At 48.9% G+C, this 20173-nt stretch overlaps 1 protein-coding gene across 2 annotated transcripts in view; it reads right to left on the minus strand.

Moving 5' to 3' along the window:
• Positions 1 to 12694, minus strand: part of LOC144158432 (neuroglian-like) — a 53439-nt gene extending 40745 nt beyond the window's left edge. For both annotated transcript variants that reach the window (XM_077689315.1, XM_077689316.1), the window contains exons 1-2: positions 12588 to 12694; positions 493 to 918 (exon numbers count right to left, since the gene is read on the minus strand). In XM_077689315.1, coding sequence (XP_077545441.1) covers positions 493 to 918; positions 12588 to 12627 — 466 coding nt within the window. In that variant the 5' untranslated portion in view covers positions 12628 to 12694. The remainder of the gene's footprint in view (positions 1 to 492; positions 919 to 12587) is intronic.
• Positions 12695 to 20173: the final 7479 nt, after the last annotated feature.

Genomic DNA, 20173 nt, shown 5'->3' on the forward strand with positions numbered 1-20173 from the left:
ACAATTTGCTCTAGTAATCTCGCAATGTTTACAAATCACTTTAGTCAACTATTGAACCACAGCCATTGCTCGCTCAATTGGTTTGTCGATGATTGCCCGCACATACATTTTTGAAACATTCAAATCATTCTTTTCCATTCATTGTACTTGTGTAAAAACTGCACTGTTTCTTGAATATTCAGAATATATATAATGTCATGTTTGCTGATTGTATTTGGTACACATGTACACAACGTGAAAACCATTCTGCTACAACCTCTTCCAATTAGGATTAACAGCATTTATGATTAAAAAAACAAAGGGCCCACTGTAAAGCCTACCAGAGTTTTACATACCAGCAGAGTACACATTGCCGTGGTGACGTGCGTGACACCGCTTTGTGGGCACACACGCATGCTGCTTTCCAAAGACGTTCTGTGGTCGGCACGGGCATACAATCTTTACATTTTTGTGCTTCATGAAATCTTTGAAAGTGAAAAGAGAATGACTCACCCTTCTTTACGGCCACATCTTTGCTGTCTTCAATAGGAAAACTCTTCAACCCAGCCTTGCGCATGTTGACAGCGTTCGAGGCCGATGTACCGAGCTTGTTAGTGGCGTGGCACTGGTACAGTCCCTCGTCCCCGTCATTTGGCGCGGTGATGACAAGCGTGCCACGTCCCGGCTGGTGCAAGATCCGGCTGCCCTGCGAAGCGTAGTCGAACTCATGGTTGTTCTTAGTCCACTTGTAGTCGGGCCGGGGGTCACCCTGTGCTTCACACTCGAGCACAACACCCCTGTGAACGCCGTCTCGTGAAGAGGGCACGTGAAAGAACAGCTCGTCAGGTGGATGCCGTAGAATGGTTGGGGGAGAGGCCGCAATGGCGGGCGCTACACCAAGCAGCAGAAGCATTGCTGGCACCACCAGGCTTTTCATATCTGCGGATAACAAAAGTCAACATTCGATAAAACAATTACGTGTTTGACACTTAGCGCACACAAATAGGTACAAGAGAGGAAGCATTGAGTCAGCCTGCAGTAGTGGTGCAAGGTTAGCGAAACAGCAGACCTCGTGTTCAGCCTATCTTCTTCCGGTTTCGCAAAGTTTTGCTAGGCTTTGGTAGGGTTGGCTAACTTTTGTGAGGTTTTGCTATGTCTTTGCTAAGCTAGGCGAAGTGTTGAAGGGTGACGTCAAGTTTAGCTGAAGTTTACGAGGCCACTACGGTCAGTCGCCTACGCTCACAGCGGATCCAAGGGATGAAGAAGCTGGGTGCACCTCCAGTGACGCTGTTTCTCCAGCCTTGCAGTGCAAGCTGCGCCATTTATTGCTTTTTTGCAGCCCAAGAAAAACTACCACCTTTAAAGTGGTGTAGTAAAAGGTTCGCATACGCATACGCCCTAATGTCCACACTCGAGGAGGCGCTCAAGGTGGCTTCACGGTTATAGTACCCTATCTGCGGTGGAGCATCCTGAAGGGGTGAGGCAGTTTTAGATGCAACGCATCTCTTTAACTCGCCTTGTCCCGAGTCGTTGTCGCTGGCGTCATCCGCATCCCTCTCTCATTCCCCTCGCCGCGGCAGCTGCGCGCTTCTCCGCTCTCACTGCAGCGCCATCTGTGCGTCAGCGTGGCCAGCCAGCACGCACCTTGCGCTGGGCGGCGCTCGCTCCCGTCGCCGTGCCAGCTGTGCGTTAGTGCGCAGCTTGCGCTCGGCTAAAAATTTACACCATCTTCCCGCGAGGGGAACCATGGGGTAGATGCAACGCATCGGGGGTGAACATGCTGCCTAAATAGGACACACAACAACAGCAATCCACACGCTGACATCGCTAACATAACGGAAACGCAACGGCAACCCCCGATGCGTTGCATCTACCCCATGGTTCACCGCGCGGGAAGATGGTGTAAATTTTTTTTCTTGGTATTTTTTTTTTTGCTCAAGCAACCCAATCAAGCTCCAGCGTGAACAGCTTCGCTGTTAAAAACCTTTTTTGTCCCCGTTTGTGGGGCACTCATTATCATCATCACGAGCCTGTTTGTGTCCACTGCAGGACGAAAGCCTCTCCCAAAGATTTCCAGCCACGCCTATCGAGTGCCAGCTGAGTCCATGTTTTTTCCCCCAAATTTTCGTAGCTCGTCTCGCGAACGAGCTCTTGGCCAACCCCTATAGGTTTGCGGTCTATTGGCAGCCAGTGTCAAACGGATGGTCCACCTGTTATCCCTCTATCAATCGCATTACGTGGCCAGCCCATGCCCATTTCCTTCGCTTAACTATAGATGTCCTCCACGTTGGTCTGTTCCCTAATCAATGCGGCTGTTTTAAATGCAGAGCATTTCAGTAACTCTCGATGTCACCCGCGTTGGCGTCCGTAGTCCGCGTCCGCATCGCTCCCCCTACACTATATAAAAAAATAATACTTGCCGGCGCCAGGTTTCGATCCTACGACTCTGCGGGCGGAACGCAAGGTGCACGGTACTCTACCAACTGAGCCACAAAGCCGACACAGAACGGAAGGTTACGAACGTGCCTTATATCCTTGACTCATTCAACCGTCGGCCAGAGGTGCGCCCTCTCCCCCGCGTCCTCCTCGCCTTCTCTCCGCTCGCAACGCCCTCTCTCGCCGCGTTCGGTTCGGGCGCACAACAGGTGGGGACGTGGGCAACACCCTCTCTCGCCGCGTTAGGTTCGTGCGCAAGAACAGGTGGGGCGCTCGCATCGCGCTCTCTCGCCGCGGTCGGTTCGCGCTTAAACCACATATGTCGGTCGCGCGCGCTGCGGTCGCTAACATCTGTGGCGTGATCGTGACGTCAGCATCACGCGTTCGCGTGGTGGCGTTTTCGGCGCTATAACACTCTCTCGCGAGGGGCATTGGATTGGATTCGATTGGATTGGCTTGGATTGGCTTGGATTTGGATTGGATTGGATTAAAGTGGATTGTGTTGCGTCATAGCCGCGCCATGTTGCGTCATAGCCGCTCCACGTTGCGTCATAGCCGCGGCAGGGGGTTCACGGCACGTTTCACCATCGACTTCATCGACAATGTCTACGCTGGAAGACAACAATTACAACAACAACAACCAATACGTAATCCATACGACTTGCAGGCGCGCCCCCCCCCAAAGAAATGCTCTGCATTTGATCGTGCCCCTCGCGAGGGGGATGTTTTTTCATCCTCTTCTCCTTTCTCACTCCCCTCACTCTTTACTTCGAAGCAACCCATCTTTCCCTCTCCCTCGTCTAACCCTGCCACCATCGCCAACTGTCCTCCATTTCCTTGCTAACTCCCTTCTCATATTCTGTATGGGGCACCAAGTGTCAACAATCAATCATTTTCAACTAGGCCTGCTCCCTCTGAAGTATTTTGAGAACACATCTCCAGAAATTATATACAGCCCTTATTCCCTTCTCCTCCATGACACCGGCTAGAAGAAGCACACACATGGCAGAGTACGCATAAGGCTTGGTTGCACGAATCATGAAGACAGAATACAACTCTCGCTTATTACGAAAAATTCTTTGTCCTAATAAAGCGGTACAAATTTTCTCCCACACATTGGAGAAACACTCAAGATGACAAAGACACATATGAAGCACTAGCGACACCCACGCCCATTTTGGCGAAGTGTCGTTATCTGTTCCTTTTGATTATTTTACACAATGTCCTTTTTATAATAGCCATTCCGGGGAATTTTTTTATTTATATAATAATTATTAGTTTATTTTCTGTCATATTTAAGGGAAGGTAGTACGTACATTTCTGGTTTTACGAAGCCTCAAGGAGCCTTTTCTTCATCAGTGAAATTTTGGCCCCACCGTAAAAATCTATACCATATTCCATCTTTCCAGCCACATTCACACATTGTCTTATATGTCACTTGTGTAGTATTTTTCTACCTTTGTCTAAATCTTCTACAAAAAAATTCAAAACTACTGCCTCAACCCCATGATTACCCGTCAAAATCAAATTTTCCCCAAATACGACAACCTAAATTCTTGTAGGAAGTTTTACACTGAAGCAGCGCCAATTCCTGAACACATAACAATTCATCTCCCTACCGTGTGTTTTAGTCAGCAAGTTGTTTCAGCGAGGCCGTTTGCACCTACAGTTCTGCGGATTTTTCGTGTCGGTCAACAAACGTGAATGCGCAAAAACTGATGTCCTGAGACTGGTGCTAAAGCGAGAAGCGTTGCATACGCGCCAGTGTGGGCGGGCACTTCAAGGCTGTAAAGCGAGCCGTGTGCTATCAGCAGTAAAGAAACCTTTCCCGCAGCAGATGATTGTCATCCTTGAGCAGCAGGCGGACTGCCTGAAAAATACAGGGTGCACAAAGAGTTTGCTGAATTGTAGGAATTTTACCTGAATGCTTTATGTTTGTTAGGTTAGGATGTGTACAGTTGCATAGTTTTGAAATAAAGAGCGTGAACTAGTGTAAAATGCGGCATGTTTTTGCGAAACGCCGGTAGCGCCGCTTTGGAGGAACGCCTATAGTACCGTCGCACGGCACTCTACACGCAGCCAAATAGCAAAGGCCACGCGAATTTGCAGAAGAGAGCATAAAATGTCTGGAAGTTTTGCCGAGATGTACGGGTTGCCAATATGTACGGTTGAGCTTTACCCTCTGAACGGGGCTAATGCCATGTACGAACAAGTTAATATTCCTACAGAGCTTCCTATTTTTGGTGAAAAAATCTCTCGGGGCTTAGGTTTGCTCACATCTTTAAAATCGGAAGCATAGCGATACTTATTAACAACTTCTTTCCTGCGAACTCGTATTTTCCTCTTTAGCTCTCTTTCGTTTCGGCGTGTTTTGGCGCGAATTACTAAACGCAGATTTTTTTAAGGCCTTCGTTTATTTCTGTAAAAATTGACGTTGTATTTGTGGTTGTCGTTAGTGTTGTTGTAGTTTACGGTCAAGAAATTGACCGCCGCTGCGAACACTAGAGGAAGAAGAAGAAATTAAAAAAAGATGCGTTGTCAGCTGCAATTCGAACTACGGTGGGCACACTACCAGCCGAGTGGTCTACCGACTCTGCTAATTTTTCTGATTGAATGAAAGACTAGCCCTAAAAGCTTTAAAATAACACGATATCTTCAAAGGCATGCATATTTCAATTATGCATATTTCAGAAGTTAGGCTGGCACACGCACGCCCCAGGAAGATGCAATACGTCCGGCATCGGCGATTGTGCCGCATAGACACTATGCGCGAGCGCACATTCTTCAAAAAACATTCACATATAGGATGGGTTCGATCTCCGCACGTGGCCAGTGACAACAAATCTTGTCATCGTTGTTGCTTTCTTTATGGCACAAACCCACTGAGGGGATTGGCCACGAATTGAGAGCTTTGAGATGCAATATTCCCGCTTGTAGAGCCAAAACAAAGGGACTGGTGGGACAGAATGCTGAGGCCATCGCGATCGATGAGTTGGAATGACATGCGCCACAGTTCTGTCCTTGGCTTCGCGAATCTAACAAAACCATTTCTGCTGATCATAATACTTCGATTTCTAAGCACTGACCTTCAGGCACGTTCGGTGATTGTCTATGGATATATTTCTGTTATCTCTGTAAAAATACATCGGTTAGTTAACCGTGTGTCCTGTTTTTCTTATCCTCCCTTTTTGCTCACATTCGAGCGGCTTCCCTCGAAGAAAGTTTTGACCTTCGCAGGAAATTTCCTGGGCCCGAGCATTGTGAGCGCGGAAAAAGTGCGGAGACGGGGGTTTGTTGCTGGCCGTGGTGGCTGTTTTTCTGATTGAAGCAGAAAGTAAAAACTCCAGTTGCCAGTGCTTCGGCGCATGTAGGATCCCCAGGTGGTCAAAATTATTCCGGATGCCTCCCCTACTCCGCGCTTTAGAGCGCGGATTTAGCTTCGATGCGGTAAACCCCACAATCACTCAATCAATAAAACAATGAATTTCCGCCATTGCCTACTACAAGGCTCCCGCGCGATGGGAGCGCGAACATATCAAATTTGGGAAGTCGGCCGGACCCGACGATGAATCCCGCAGTAGAAAAAAGCACAAAGCTCATTTGTTGGAGATTTCGGCGCAAGTTATGGGTCCCAGGTGGTCCGAATTTATCCGGAGCCCTCCACTACGCCGCGCACCATCACCTGTGAGGCGTCACGGGGCGTTAAACCCCGCAATCAAAAATCAAAATGAATCCCGCAGAGAGCTGAAGACAAGTCCCAGTGGACCGCCGCCCAACCCTGCAAAATGGAGCAAACATGAGTGTTTCTCCCGTACAGTCGAGTTGCAATAATGTTAACAGGGGCGATAGGAGAAGGAAAAGGTCAGAGGGGGGAAGGATGAGACAAGAAGGTGTGACGTTGTAGTGCCAGATACCTATCGCTTTTTGACAAAAATCATGCACCCCTCCATCTCATGATGACGATGATTGAACGCTAAGCTTTCCCGTGAGATATTCCTTAGTTGTAGTGTGATTTTTTACTTTGGCTCGAAGAAGGTGTGGGCCTTGACTTGTTCGGCTTTGACTTTGTCTTGGTCGCACTTTGTATTTTGGTCGAAGTGGCTTTGACTTTGACCCTTCGCCATTTTATATTGCACAACCAGGGCTTCGCGGTTAACCATCGCCTTCGTAAGACGAAGGGGTACATGATTTTTCTGCCTAATTTTGCTTCTCCATGCACCCCTCTCCGAATGAAAACTGATTCCCTCGTAGGAGATGGCGTATTTTTGTGTGGACAAAAGAAGTGTTTAAGAAGCCCTTAATTTAGAATAGAATAGAATAGAACTTCATTTTACATCATTTGCATAATGCAGGAAACCTGCGGAAAGAGCTGAAAGAAGTCAGCTTGACAAGGCCGCAGGCCATGATACATAAAATTCGCGATGACCTGATATCTAAAATTAGCATACATGCGCTTGATACATAAAAATGGCATGACACACAAAGAGAGCAATAAAACAGCCTTTTTGGAAATGAAAGAAAAAATAAACACGAAAGATCACTGTAAATATAGCGTAGGCACGCTGCCTAACACTAAATGATGACTACGACTACGACATTTCTTTTATTACATATCTGCGCCTCATAGCCAGGAATTTGACCAGGAGTTTTGTTCGGAGCGGCTGTGAATATGAAAAATACAACGAGATTTCGTTTTTGTAAATGGGTTATGAAAACGTTTCTATTGGCTCGCATAGCTTGGGATCATGACGAATTTCGATACCTAGGTATGCCTTGCCACCCCTTGCGAAACACCGGGCCGCATTGCCCACTGGCGCTCCAAAACATCAATCGAGCCTCGCAGGCATGGATGGGACGATAACTTTCTGTGTTTGCGCGTGCACAGGTTTGTAATGGGTTCCTGGTCGCAAGCTCGTTTATGGGCTGCAGGTACTTCATTGTGCCTGTTCTAAAGTGCAAGCTCAACATAGATGTTCTGGCGACTTTTGTGGTGGGGTGGGGGGTGGCGGGGAGGGGGGGTCTCAATGGGAACCTATGCATACGGCCAATTTTTCTTCCATTGGTGCCTGGGAGTCCAGGGCTAACGCATTTGTTGGTATACACCAGCTTGTGCCTCTTTGTTTCTTCTTAAAATTGACACATCATCCCCTTTTACTAAACTTTGTTCAACAGTGAATAACTTTTCATTTACCTTTTTCGCTTACCGGAACGGGTGAAGTTAGTACGAAGCCGCCATGGGGATTTTAAAGGAGGCGGTCGACACTTTTCCCTTTCTTACAGCGAGATTTCCCCTGCAGTATCTGTTTACCCATTCTGGGAAGGCTTTGACTAATATTTTATTAGAGAGTCGGTTCCCAGTGCCGGTTTATCGCCATCCCTACATTTGCCACCATAGGAACAGTGTTTTAAAGCACGTCATACTGCAAAAACGTTTTTCTTTAAGCTGCATACATCAACACTCCCAGTGAAACCATGGTTGCACGAAAAGGGAATGTCTATTCCTTGGTCCGCAATTTCCGCTTGTGTAAACAACCTGACACCATTGATCATTGCTTTGTTTTATGCCGTGAGGCCGTGTTTTTCTGGGATGTTTTGCAACCATCTGTTAAAAAGGACATGGATATTACCCCTTATACATTTAGGTTATTGCCTTTTCGAGATGCGACTGGAGGACCCTGTGATATATTTGTTTTGATGGCATTGTATAGCTTGTGGAAGTGCCGCATCACTGACTGGCATGTGGAGCCCCCTCGCCCAATGAAGTCCATTTTTCGGGAACTTGCTGCGCCGGTGCAGAGCATTTATGCGGCGCGAAATGACCGCCTAGAATAGCTGCACCTGGTGGATGCGTGTGGCTGCTTGCCGGAGTTTTGAAGGACGACTTACTTTAACTGCAGTGATGTGGATTTTTGTGGATGATTCATAACTCTTGTAGTCTGTAATAATTGCAGTTTTCCATGCAGTGAAGCAAAACGCATCTAAATAGCCCCCTCGCCCAATGAAGTCCATTTTTCGGGAACTTGCTGCGCTGGTGCAGAGCATTTATGCGGCGCGAAATGACCGCCTAGAATAGCTGCACCTGTTGGATGCGTGTGGCTGCTTGCCGGAGTTTTGAAGGACGACTTACTTTAACTGCAGTGATGTGCATTTTTGTGGATGATTCATAACTCTTGTAGTCTGAAATAATTGCAGTTTTTCATGCAGTGAAGCAAAACGCATCTAAATGGCGCAATCGAATAGACGTCGAACTCATAACGCTAGGAACCCAGGTTCGATTCCGACCACGGAAAGCATTTTAATTTTTCTTGATTGATTGATTGATTGCTATTGGTTTCTTCTTTGTAGCGGGGTGATGACATGTCATCTTACCATCGTCAGAGGAAGTTGGCTTTCGTGCAGTGACTTTTCGACGCAATATACGCCTCGAGCTTTGCGGTCGCCGCGCCGCCTGCTGCCCCTTCTCCGTGGCGTTGACGGGATTTGCGCTGCGTGGCTGATAGGGGCTCGTGCAGTGTTTTGGTTCTGTTTCGCTTCTTTTCGCATTTCCGTGCCCTATCAGACTTGTTATGGTGACGTCTATATGCAAAGAGTACGTTTAGGTCACTTAAAAAGCAGCGGCGTCTTCGTGGAGTACTCGAACGCCAACAACAGATACCCGAGGACGCGGTTCTGCGAGCTTCGTCGCCGCTCTTCCGGGCGTCGGCGACGGCAGCAGCATATCACCACTGTTACCTCCGAATACGCCAGGCACAAGTGAATTCTACTGTCGCCTCGTTTAGACTTGATACTGGCACAGTGAGAGGTTGGTTCCGTATTGCAGCGCGGACAACGAATGCGGCTTTGTTTCGAATATATACTTCGCAAAAAAATATGTTGCGGGGATGTGATACCCATTCCCAGGCAAAAACTTATGCCCTTATAAGTTCATTAGCCATGCGAAAATGTTACGTATATTGCAAGGCTGCGCTTCGTTAAATATGTGCCCACTCACTCTTTATAGCAAGAACCAAGGAAGGTAATGAAACTACGGAAAAATAAACGCTGCATAAGTACGGAAGAAACAGAATAGCTCTAACGGAAATGAAGTAAACCCAGGGAAGCTTCTGATATACTAAAGTCGTTCGTCGGAACCTAAGCCAGGTATAGGATTCACCAGACCAACTATAGACGCGAAATACACTGCTATTTCGCGAGACATGGGTGGGGTAAAGCAGGATGACGCTGTGTACAAATGCTGAGCGAAATAAAGCAATGAACGTTTTATTAATCACGCACACACATCTCGCGTTCGCTTTCCGTTTGTTTGTTTTTTACTTCAACGAACAGCTGATCGTTCGGCGGAGGCATATTTCGAAGTATACAGGGCAGGCATTTCACAAGCGATGAAAGGTGCCGACGGAAGAGTTTGGTATCTGATAAGGCCCTCTAATTTCAGTCTGTGCTTTATTCTGCTGGCTCCCTGTGCCATATGACCATGTTTTTAAGAAGTGTTTAGTCGTGGACGCTGAATATATTCTAAGGCCGCCTCCGCGCTGCTTGCGGAGGATATATGTAGCAGATGAACGTTTACGGGCGCTCACCTCACGACAAGACGACCCTTTGTCGTGTGCTAATGCCCGAATATAATTCTCATTATCCATCGTACTTTCACTGAATGTTCACGAAATTTTAAGACACACTGTAAATAGTGGTGATCAATATATAAGGTATGATATTTGCAACAGCAAAAGGCGTGATGTCAGGTATGAGTGCTCCGCTAGATTATGTAAGAGCACAAAACCGAATTACATATATTGTACAGCCGTAGCATTAACATCTGAGGCAATGCTGGCCACGGAGGCACCGTTAGTAAATTTCAGGTCTGTGTAGCTAAAATCAGACTCATGCATACGCCGGTTCCGCGACGCTGGCCTGTGAAACACAACTGGCGCTTATGCAGGCCGAATGTACCACACTAAGATCGCGTCAGAAGCATTTAAACTCTCGTAAACACACCCCATTTGCGAACAGAGTGACTGCTCCACATAATCATGAATTTCTGACGCCCACAAACGGTAAATTCCAGTCGTGAACGTGCCGCAAAAGAAGCGGCGACAGTGGGGATAGGGACGGAGTCTCCCGCGGCTGCTTCCGAAACGGGCCGCTAGGGGGATTTCAGTTGCTCCCCTACACGCAGCGCTCGAGGCGTATAAACGCCGTCAGTGATACGTAAAAAGCTTCGCTTTAAAATGTGGAGCGGACCACGCAGATCTGCGGTCTTTTTTTCTGGTACTGGAGTCCCAGTCGTGGAGCGACCCCGGGCCTTGCCGTAGCACGGGGACGTACTGCTATGAACGATAGATGGCATCCGCAAGACATCCATACCGTCCTTTTCGGTGCACAGCTCTCAGCTTTCTCGGTACTGTTTTAGACATGAGTGGCGGATAGGTTCAGAGCCATCTTGCTTCGTGTTCAGAGGCTTCCATCTCACAAGCGCGCACCAACTTGGAAGTCACAGTGACTCAGTGATGTTCCCAACTTGACAGAAAAATTCCCATTGATAGGTTCAGGAATTCCTATCTTTTTGCATTTTCCCCTCAGGTTTTGAAGAAGTTTCTAAAATTTCCCAGCATTCTTTTTTTTCAGGTGATGGATATTATTGTGGATTCGCGCTCGGTACCTGGCGTTAGCCAGCCCCACCTATGTCTACTTTACGTAGCCTCCTGGACGCTGAGGCTGTTCAAAGAATCATAGTTTAAGCGTGAAATAAATTCCACTGCGTCTGCATCCCAGCAGAAATATTAATTTTTGCATTTCACGTTTTCTACAACACAGCACGCTTACGTTGCATGCTAAAGCTCGAAGTTATGACTTTCCGTTTAAAATGGAACGACACATTCTTGGTTAATTGCGGTAATTTTAGCTCAGCGCCAGGACTGCTGGCGCCATCTCTTGTTGACAGCCCGCGGACAAGGCGCCCCCTAAATACTTTTTTGTATACTGCACAGGAATACACGTAAATAGGCTCGACCCGTTCAACCACCAACGCTTCACCCTTCACTAGCTTTTTCTCATTAAGTACTCTTTCATCTATGCTCCCTGCTGCTTATGAACTGGATTGGAAGCGGTCTTGGGTGCTTGTGGCTTGCGGGAACGCGACTAGGGATATTCGAACATACATCCAACAAGTGTTAATGCAACTTTTCAAAAGAAAACGAAATCATAAATGATGCGAGGTTCGGATTGCTGACATTACTTTTCTTTTTCTCCACGACTACCCGCCGCGGTGGCTCAGTGGCTAAGGCGTTGCGCTGCTGAGCACAAGGTCGCGGGTTCGATTCCCGACCGCGGCGGCCGCTTTTCTGATGGAGGCGAAAAGCAAAAACGCCCGTGTGTACGAGATTTCGGCGCACGTTAAAGATCCCCAGGTGGTCAAAATTAATCCGGAGCCCTCCACTACGGCGCGCCTCATCGCCTGCGTTGCGTCGGCGCGTTAAACCCTGCAATCAATCAATCAATTTTTCTCCACGACTAATAAAATCTCCTGCATTTGTTACACATTCCCTTCTTCGCTTTTGACAAAAACTACATCCGAAAATTCCCAGAAGAAGAAGAAATTATCCGTACGGAACATCACTCCAATCACGTTATCTATAGCAGAACGACAGCGCCAAAGGTGCGCCGGCATCGTCGCGTGCTCAGGCGGCAGAGCCTCTGCTCCGGCGGACTCCTTCTTCTGCAATAGCTACCACGAAAAAAAGCAAGCGCGCAAACGAACGGGCACGTACGAACGCCTCGCCGTTCAAATAGACGTTAGCCTCGGCATTGTGCGGCAGCCTGGACGAATACGCAACGTCAGGGTAACGGGTAGAAATAGTTCATTCTTATGATGGCAACTTTGAAGAACAGAACCAAGTGTTTTCGTTAAGGCAGTCGTGTTGCCGCAGAAAAAAAAATACACTGAACCATACCCATAAAGAGCTTCGCTGTAACATTAAAACAGAAGGAGTATAGTGAACAACGGCGTTGTAAGAAGGCCCAGTAGCGGTAGGTTTTTCTCACCGACGTCAACACCTTCGAGTCGTTGCGAAAGGTGCTTGCACTTTTCTTGCCCTACCGTATCCTCGTAGAATTGACCGGCCGTAGATGCTTCAGGCCGCGTGAAAAATACAAGACAAATACCGACAGCTCACCCAGCTTCAATAACGCCGGCCACCAGTGTTCCCGAAACATCGCTGCGAACCTTTGAAGCGGGAGATATGTAGGTTGCGGCCCCTCTCTGCTTGTCAGACGAGCCCACGTCCAGTTAGTGCGCGTTTGGCGCTATGTAAGATTCCGCTTACCCGAGGCCATCGCGTTGAACGATGTAGCGGGGCGAGGCCAGGAATAGATACACAAGGGCAAAACGATAGACAGAGCCGGGCGAGCACATTATTTAGTGCTTGTCTTTCCGCCAGTCGAGCCAAGGAGTAGAGAAGCTGCCAAACGTGGCTGATTGTAAGCACGGGTATCCATTGCCTGTGGCGCCAAAGTGGCACGCGCAGAGAAAATCTGGCTTCACTCACTTTTCCCGCCAACATCTGTTGCTACGCACAGGAAGACAAATAGATAACTGCTGCTGATGCAGAGTGAATTCGAGCACAAGGAAAAATCATTGATATATTACTACAGTGCTCTGCTTATGCTGACACAAGGGGCCGCTTACAGCATAGAATTTAATGTCTCCAACCTGGACCATTAACACTAAGTTAGATGTTTGGGCCATTCCACTCACCATCCTCCCAGCGCAAAGCCCTGTCTGCATTATTTGAGTACCTCGAGGACATTGGCGTCGCTACAACATTGTAGCCTTCTCCCTAGCGTGTACAGTCAAGTTTTTACTCAGCGCCCTTAAACAGGACTGTATTCATTTTTCTTCTTTTCTTTTTAATTTTTATTCCTTTCTTCTTGTCTCCTACTCTTCTTCCAACTACTTCCTTTGTTTCCTTCTCTCCATTTTCCCGCAGAGTAGCATGTCGGCGAATTCATGCTGGCAAACCTCTCCGCTTTCTCTGTAATAAAAAGTCTCTCTCTCTCTCAGTGATATTCCCTCTTTGATGGAGAATGACCACTGAAACTCTGTGCGAACAAAGTGCCATAAACAAACAAGTAGTAGGAACTCGGTTGGATGGTATCCTCCATAGTGAGTAATCTCAGTATTTTTTTTCAAGATGCCTACATTAGATTGGGATGCACAAAACATCTATCAACACTATTAGCCAAAAAGGACTAACGGGGCATCGGCGTTAGTCCTTTTGGGGACTAACTGCGTTGCCACTAGAATTAGTCCTTTTTGGGACTAACGGCAAGGGTACCAACTGTTAGTCCTTCTACACTTAGTCCCTTGATGGTTCAACTGTTGGTCCGCCATAAAGACTAACTGTTGGTCCCCTGCAGACCAACTGTTAGTCTCCTCTGTTAGTCCACTGAAGACCAACTGTTGGTCCTCTGAGTATCAATCGTTAATCTTTCCCATTACTCCCCCTAGACCAATTGATGCTTTCAAGACTAAATGTTCATCCCTGCAAATGCTCCCCTCTGGATGAACCGTGCATACTAAAAGACGATGTGCTGGCTCGTGCAAATACTCCATGAGTGACTGTCGTTCCATTAGACCGAAAATTCAGAAGACAGGAGTAAACACAAGGGACCAGAAGCAGTATTTCTTGGCCACTTGTTCACGACAAAGTACTCACGACAAAGAAAATGTCACTTTCAAGCTTTTTATTGCAACACTGTTTAAGCAACGTACACAACAAAAGCAAACCGTACTCTACTCTTGATGTTGGAGTCTCTATTTCGAAGGCCGGTACGGCACACCTTGTTTAGGCGATGCGCCCAGTATTGGGCTATTCCGGGTATACATGGCTGCTGTCCTTGGCGCAAGCGTGCTCCACTTGTCTTGAGGTACTTGTCCGTTGAGAGGAGACAACCATCCTCCGTGACGCTGTCTGCAATGGGCGTATGTCGTCACGCTCCTGCAGGAAAGAAATAGGGCAACAAAACAAGTGTTATTCGTGGTAGGATGCAAAACTGAGAAAAACGGAGTTTCCAGCAGCCCTAAGAAGCATCCATAAAAATACCTCAAAAAGGAAAAATAAGCAAAATCAACTCTTTATGTAGTGCAGCCAAACGTGGCCTGTGAAGTGTACTGAGTATAAGACTACGGATTAATTAAGACCATGGCCACTGTCGTCAACAAGCGAAACTCAGACATTGTTGTTTTTCCGACTCCAGCAGAAAAGACGCCACTCAAACCAGCAATAGAACCTGGGGATTCATGTTGCCTCACTCAACGAATTGAACCACTGAATCAGGGCAACAGAAAATATAAAGATTGCTCATTATTCGCATGCAGGTTCGCTATCATGCTCAGAGGCTTACGTAGCACGAAACAAGGGCCTCTTCCCTCCCTTTCACAAGACATATAGGGAAAGAGACGCTTCCTGTCAGCACCAGCTCTAAATAAAAATGGTTTTACTGCAATCAAAAATAAAAAGAAAACAAGAAGAAATATTTAAATATTGGAAGAAAACCTGCTTTCCTGCGCTGATGGTGCGGATTTGTAGAACAAGGTCATTATTGATTTCTGGCTGTGATGTCGGTGTCGAAGAATGCGTTTTTATTTCAAAAATGTATTAAGAGCCAAATTTTCTCAATGTTTAATAAATTTAACAATGTTTAACAAATATCCTCGGGCAAAACAAACAAAAGGGCGTCCTCTCAGCTTGCTGCATGGGGAGTGGCTATGGCTGCACGTTTTTATTTCCTCTTTGCGGACAGTTCACAGTGAGTTCGTAAGTGCACACGAAAAAGGCTTCAAAGGAAAGGCGCAAAAATGTTTGAGGCTGACCACGCTGCGAGCGCTTGGCTACCAGTGAGGGAGCAACGAAAATGAAAAAAAGTGAAGGAAGCTTTCGGCCACGTTAGATTAGTCACGCGAGCGTGCGCCTGCTACGGTGAAATTCATGTGAAAGGCAGGGGTGACGGGTGGGTGCGGGAAGGACTGCAGGACTAGAATGTTTCGTGCACGAGTTCCCCGAAAGCCAAACAATTTTTGGGGGGAGCGTTACTGCCAGTTAGGTTCGCCGTGGCGGCCACAAGGAGGGCCGGTACTGGAAAAGGAGCCATTAGATAACACTGTATTCTGAAAAAAAAAAAAAACTTGCCGTGAGGTACATAAAGATACTACGATTTTGTTTGAGGGATTTTATTACGGTGGTCAGACCGCGCCTTCGAGGAAGACTTCATTTTGCCGTTCGGCTGTGGTGCGGTAGATTACAAGTTCGGGTTCCGCAACATATGGAGAAAAATGCCTTATTCAGCAAATTTACATCAGATTTTAACCGTTATTGTCTAGTTGTATGCTGTACGTAGTTGCGGTTACGAGGGTGCAACTATTTTTGCCCTACTCAGCCTCAGAGTGTACGCGTCTCTTGCAGTTCCGGCGTTTTGCCAGACTTCTTGTAATTTTCCTGCTTAAAATATCCTGTTTTCATTTAAAATTTAATACGTCTGCGAGTAATTCTTGTATCCTAACAGCACCATGTTGTTATTTTAGTGTTCATATGTTTGCATAAAAAGTTAGAGCCCTTCAAGATTCTCGGCCACGTGTTAACCACGCTTTGACATTTCTGGCTATAAATGTATTAAAACTGCAATTTCAAAAGAAAAAAAAGTTAGCGGTTCGGTTCCTTTTTGTACACTGTTCCTGCTGGGGTGGTTATTTATGCGGTTGGGCAGCTAGTTTGAAGAGAAACTGCGTTTTTCCTATTTTAGGGTTAAGCAAAAAATTGGGTAAATATTGACCGAAACAATTAAAAATTACTTCGCCGTCGGCAGTAACGCACAGCGAATCGACTGGCGTTGGTTTTAAAAAACAGCTGGCACTCTGACGCTAAGATGCAAGCTCACAATTTTCAAAAAAAGGGCGAATGGGGAAAAGCCGCCGCCGCCGCAGCTCACCTTCCGCACGTCCGTCCCCGGTGGCCGCCGAACAAGTGGAAACAAGTCGGAGGGCCCCCGCCAGGGGGAGCAACAGCAACACTGCGGGAGCAAAGGGTGATGTTGGTCTTTCCGTTGGTCCCATTCACGTTGAGGGTCCAACCTTTGGTCCCTTCATTTTGCACACGGCTCTAATCTTGGCGCGTTTGGTCTTTTGGGGACTAAATGTTCCTCGCGAGGCGTAAATGCTGCAGTTAGTCTTATTTTCTCCCATTTTGGCTAAGAGTGAAGAAGCTGGCTTTTCCGCAATATTGCATTTTCCCGACGCGAGTCAATGTTAACGCTTGGCTTCGCCTTCCCGCGCTCGGAACTCGGGATTTGCGCATCGGAAGTGGTGCTGTTTTTTGGAGATCTCCCGCGGCCGCTCGCGAAGTGCCAGCTGCATGGGGAAAAACGGCACGCATCGACGAAATACCCTCTCTTCCCCTAGCACGCGCTCTAAATGGAGCACTCCCATCCCGGTGAGACCGGCGCGCCCTCTGGCGGTGCTTGTGAAAACCTGCCGCTGCGTGACACCGGTGGACAGGCGACAAAACTCCCCTTCAAGCAGCTCCGCACTTTAAAAAAATCTTCGTCCCTTCCATGGTGTGAAGGAGGGTGAGCAGCGAAGCTTTGGTTGGTTCTACCTTAATCAACGCATCAATGCACGAACCAAAACACGTTAGTTCGTAATTTCAGGATAATCATACCTTCTAGTTAATTAGATTATTGATATCTGGAAGGATTACAGCTTTATTATTTGTGGCAAGCATTGGTATATCCATGTCCCTCTCGTAGAAGCTAATGACGGGCCATGACAAGAAATAATGACGTGGTGCCTACAGAATCGCGTGTCCAGTCGTTCGCAGTTGCCCTCCCAGTATGACCGTCATTCTCGTTCTCTTAGATTTTCGGTTATCATGACTCATGGGCTTGGCCAACCACCCTTGTAAACCCTACATGCACGCTATGACTGGGAACGTACTTGCGTGATCCTCTGTGTTCAAATTTCTCTGTCGTACTGTCGTACTGATTACATCCAATCTCACATCGCGAGGAGGACGCATCGTAAATTGTGGGTTTCATTGTCATTTATCCGTCTCTTCCCGTTATTCAGCAATTTCCACGGTGTGTGTGTGGCGCGGGGGGGGGGGGGGGGGGGTGAGGAGGGATATTATTGACCGGGGTGCGTATTCCCAAACCATATCACGTAGGGGCCCCGGCCAACCATACCCCCTTCAAACGGCGACGTCACAGCGTGACGTCACTTTCTCTTCGTGGGCGACTTCATGCGACGTGGATTTTTTTCCTTTCTGTTTTGGGCGGCGCCCGATGGTTTTGCTCCGTGCGAGAGGCTGGGGCTGCGGCGCTGGGGAGCTGACGCACATTTAGTAGAAATTAAATGCCCAACCACATGCAGCGTACCTTCGGCGTTTTCTCGCGTAGCGACGCCAGCTGACGCGCGAGCAACGCCGATGTCTACGCGCGCCAGATATCAGCGTCGCCGCAGCGCATGAGAGCAGCGGAAAGCTGGCAGCAGCGGTCGGGTTTCACGTCCTTCTCGTGCTTTGGGGTCATTCCTTTCAGCAGAAGAGAATCAATTTCTTCTTAACTTGCGGTTATCGGCTGCCTTGAGACAAATGGCAAGCTATTTCTGTTCAAAAGCGCTCATTCATTTGTGGCTTGTTTGGTTTTCATCGGGGAGAGCGGGTATTTTCGATAGCTTTTTTTTAGTTAAATAAGGAGCTATGGCTACGTCGCTTGTAGTATTAGCATGATGGGGCTTGGCTGCAAGATTGGTGCGTGACGACCGAGCCTTATTGTGAGAGTGGTGCCAGTGGACACCGAGAGAGGGCGTTACGCGACTGCGCCATCATCATCATCTGAACTGAGGGAAGAGAAGAGAGGAGAATAGAGTGTGGGGAGAGCCCGGGAGCGGCGGGCGGAATAAAGGAGTCGTTCGGTGGAATCTGTGTGGTTTGGATGAGTGTGAGTGACTGAGAGGTTCGAACATAACAAGTGGGGGCCCGTCCAGGATTTCCGCAGCAGCGTTCGAAAACGCGCCTGGGCTTGAAGTCGCCATCAACGAGCTCCTGTTTCAGACCGGCGGTTCCGCGCTGGAACGCGAGCATATCGTGGCGTGCGTGCGCGACCGAGTAATGGCGGCTCTGTTGCCGACCGCCGCGACCGTCATGGCGGCCGTAGCAGCGGGTGCCGCGAGCATGAATGTGCCTCATCGTGTCACCGACGACGGTGCGCCTCGGCTCGCTGCGGCGCCCCTTCCACGCTACTCAGGTGTCCGAGATTTAGTCTCCAGAGGAGTTCCTGTAGCGCCTTGAAAACTTTTGCCTCGTGGCTGTAGTCGCCGCCGACAAGCGGCTGACGTAGATTGTGCCGGCCGCCCTCGATGGGGGCGCGAAGTTGTGCTGGCGTTTTGTGCGCGGCTTTAACTCATGGGAAGAGTTCACGGCCGCGTTCCGTGCGGAGTTCGAGTCGATCGACACGAAGCGCCGCCTGAAGGCGGAGCTCGAACAGCGCACGCAGTACCCCGAGGAAAACCTCAAAGAGTTTATCTACGCGATCGCCACGTTTTACGACCGCATCGGGGAGGAGGTTTCCGAAGCGGAGAAGGTGCAGCGCGTGCTGCGCCAGATGCACCCTTAGCTGCAGGACCTGGCGGAAGGGCAGGTGTACGGCGACCTCGCCGAGTTGGTGAAGGCGCCGAACAGCTTAATGGAGAGGGCTTGGCGTCGCCTTCAGTACAGACCGCTGCCGCCTCCGAGCAACCAAGTGGCAAGGGACTTTGCGTTCAGTCCTGCCTTCGACCATCGCCCACCGGCGCAGCCGACTAATGCGGCGTCGTTCGCTTCGCCCGCTGCTAGCCCCCCGGCTCCGCCACCCTCATGTCACTGGCCACTGCACCCCGCGGCACTGGACCCGTCGTACTGCCGGGACCAGTTGTACTTGCGTAGCACTGTGCCCCCGTTCTCGCCCTACAGTCCGGGGCCAGCGCTGGAGCCCACAGGTGGACCGGCACGTGTGCAGTGCCACCGCTGGGACGGATTCGGCCACATCGCTCGTAACTGTGCCACGGGTCGGCGAATGAGCCCACCTGTTTGTTTCCGATGCCGGCAGCCAGGTCACCTGCAGGCGCAGTGCCCGGGAAACCAGAGGCGGTAGGTGCTGCCCCGGCGGGCACCTACGGCAGCGCGCACCAAGTAGCGACCACAGCCGGAAACAAAGAGCCCCTTTTGGACGTGCGAATCGGGTCATCGACATTCAAGGCCCTGCTGGACACCGGCTCAAGTGTAAGCTTCCTCGGACCCTCCGGTGCTGCTGTGGCTCAAGCTTGTTGGGCCAAGCCCAAGGAGGACATTCGTGCGCTGCGCCTGGCATCAGGGTGGTCACAGTCAACCATGTCCCTGAAGTGCCGGATTGAGTGGACTGCGGGTTGCCGCATTCAGCAGTTTCTGTGCGTTGCCGACCTGCGCCGCGACGTTGTTTTGGGTAGGGACTTCCTCACGGTGAGTGGTGTTTCCCTGCACGTGGCACTTGGTGGCTGAACAGTCGGTACAGAACCTTAAAGAATCAGGTCCTTTGTTAAGGCAGATAAGGAACCAAGCGAAGCAGCGGAGGATTGCGCGGAGTGTTTGCGTTGCATTTTTGCTGAGGATGATGCTACTGCCAATGTGCGTGCAAGTGCCTTTATCACGACCGCAGCTTGCAGCCAAGACATGCCCAGCCACTCACCGGACCT

Source organism: Haemaphysalis longicornis, unplaced genomic scaffold (genome assembly GCF_048455015.1).
Source record: "Haemaphysalis longicornis isolate Haplotype H1 unplaced genomic scaffold, Haemaphysalis longicornis Haplotype H1 scaffold_10, whole genome shotgun sequence".
NCBI classification, from domain to species: domain Eukaryota; kingdom Metazoa; phylum Arthropoda; class Arachnida; order Ixodida; family Ixodidae; genus Haemaphysalis; species Haemaphysalis longicornis.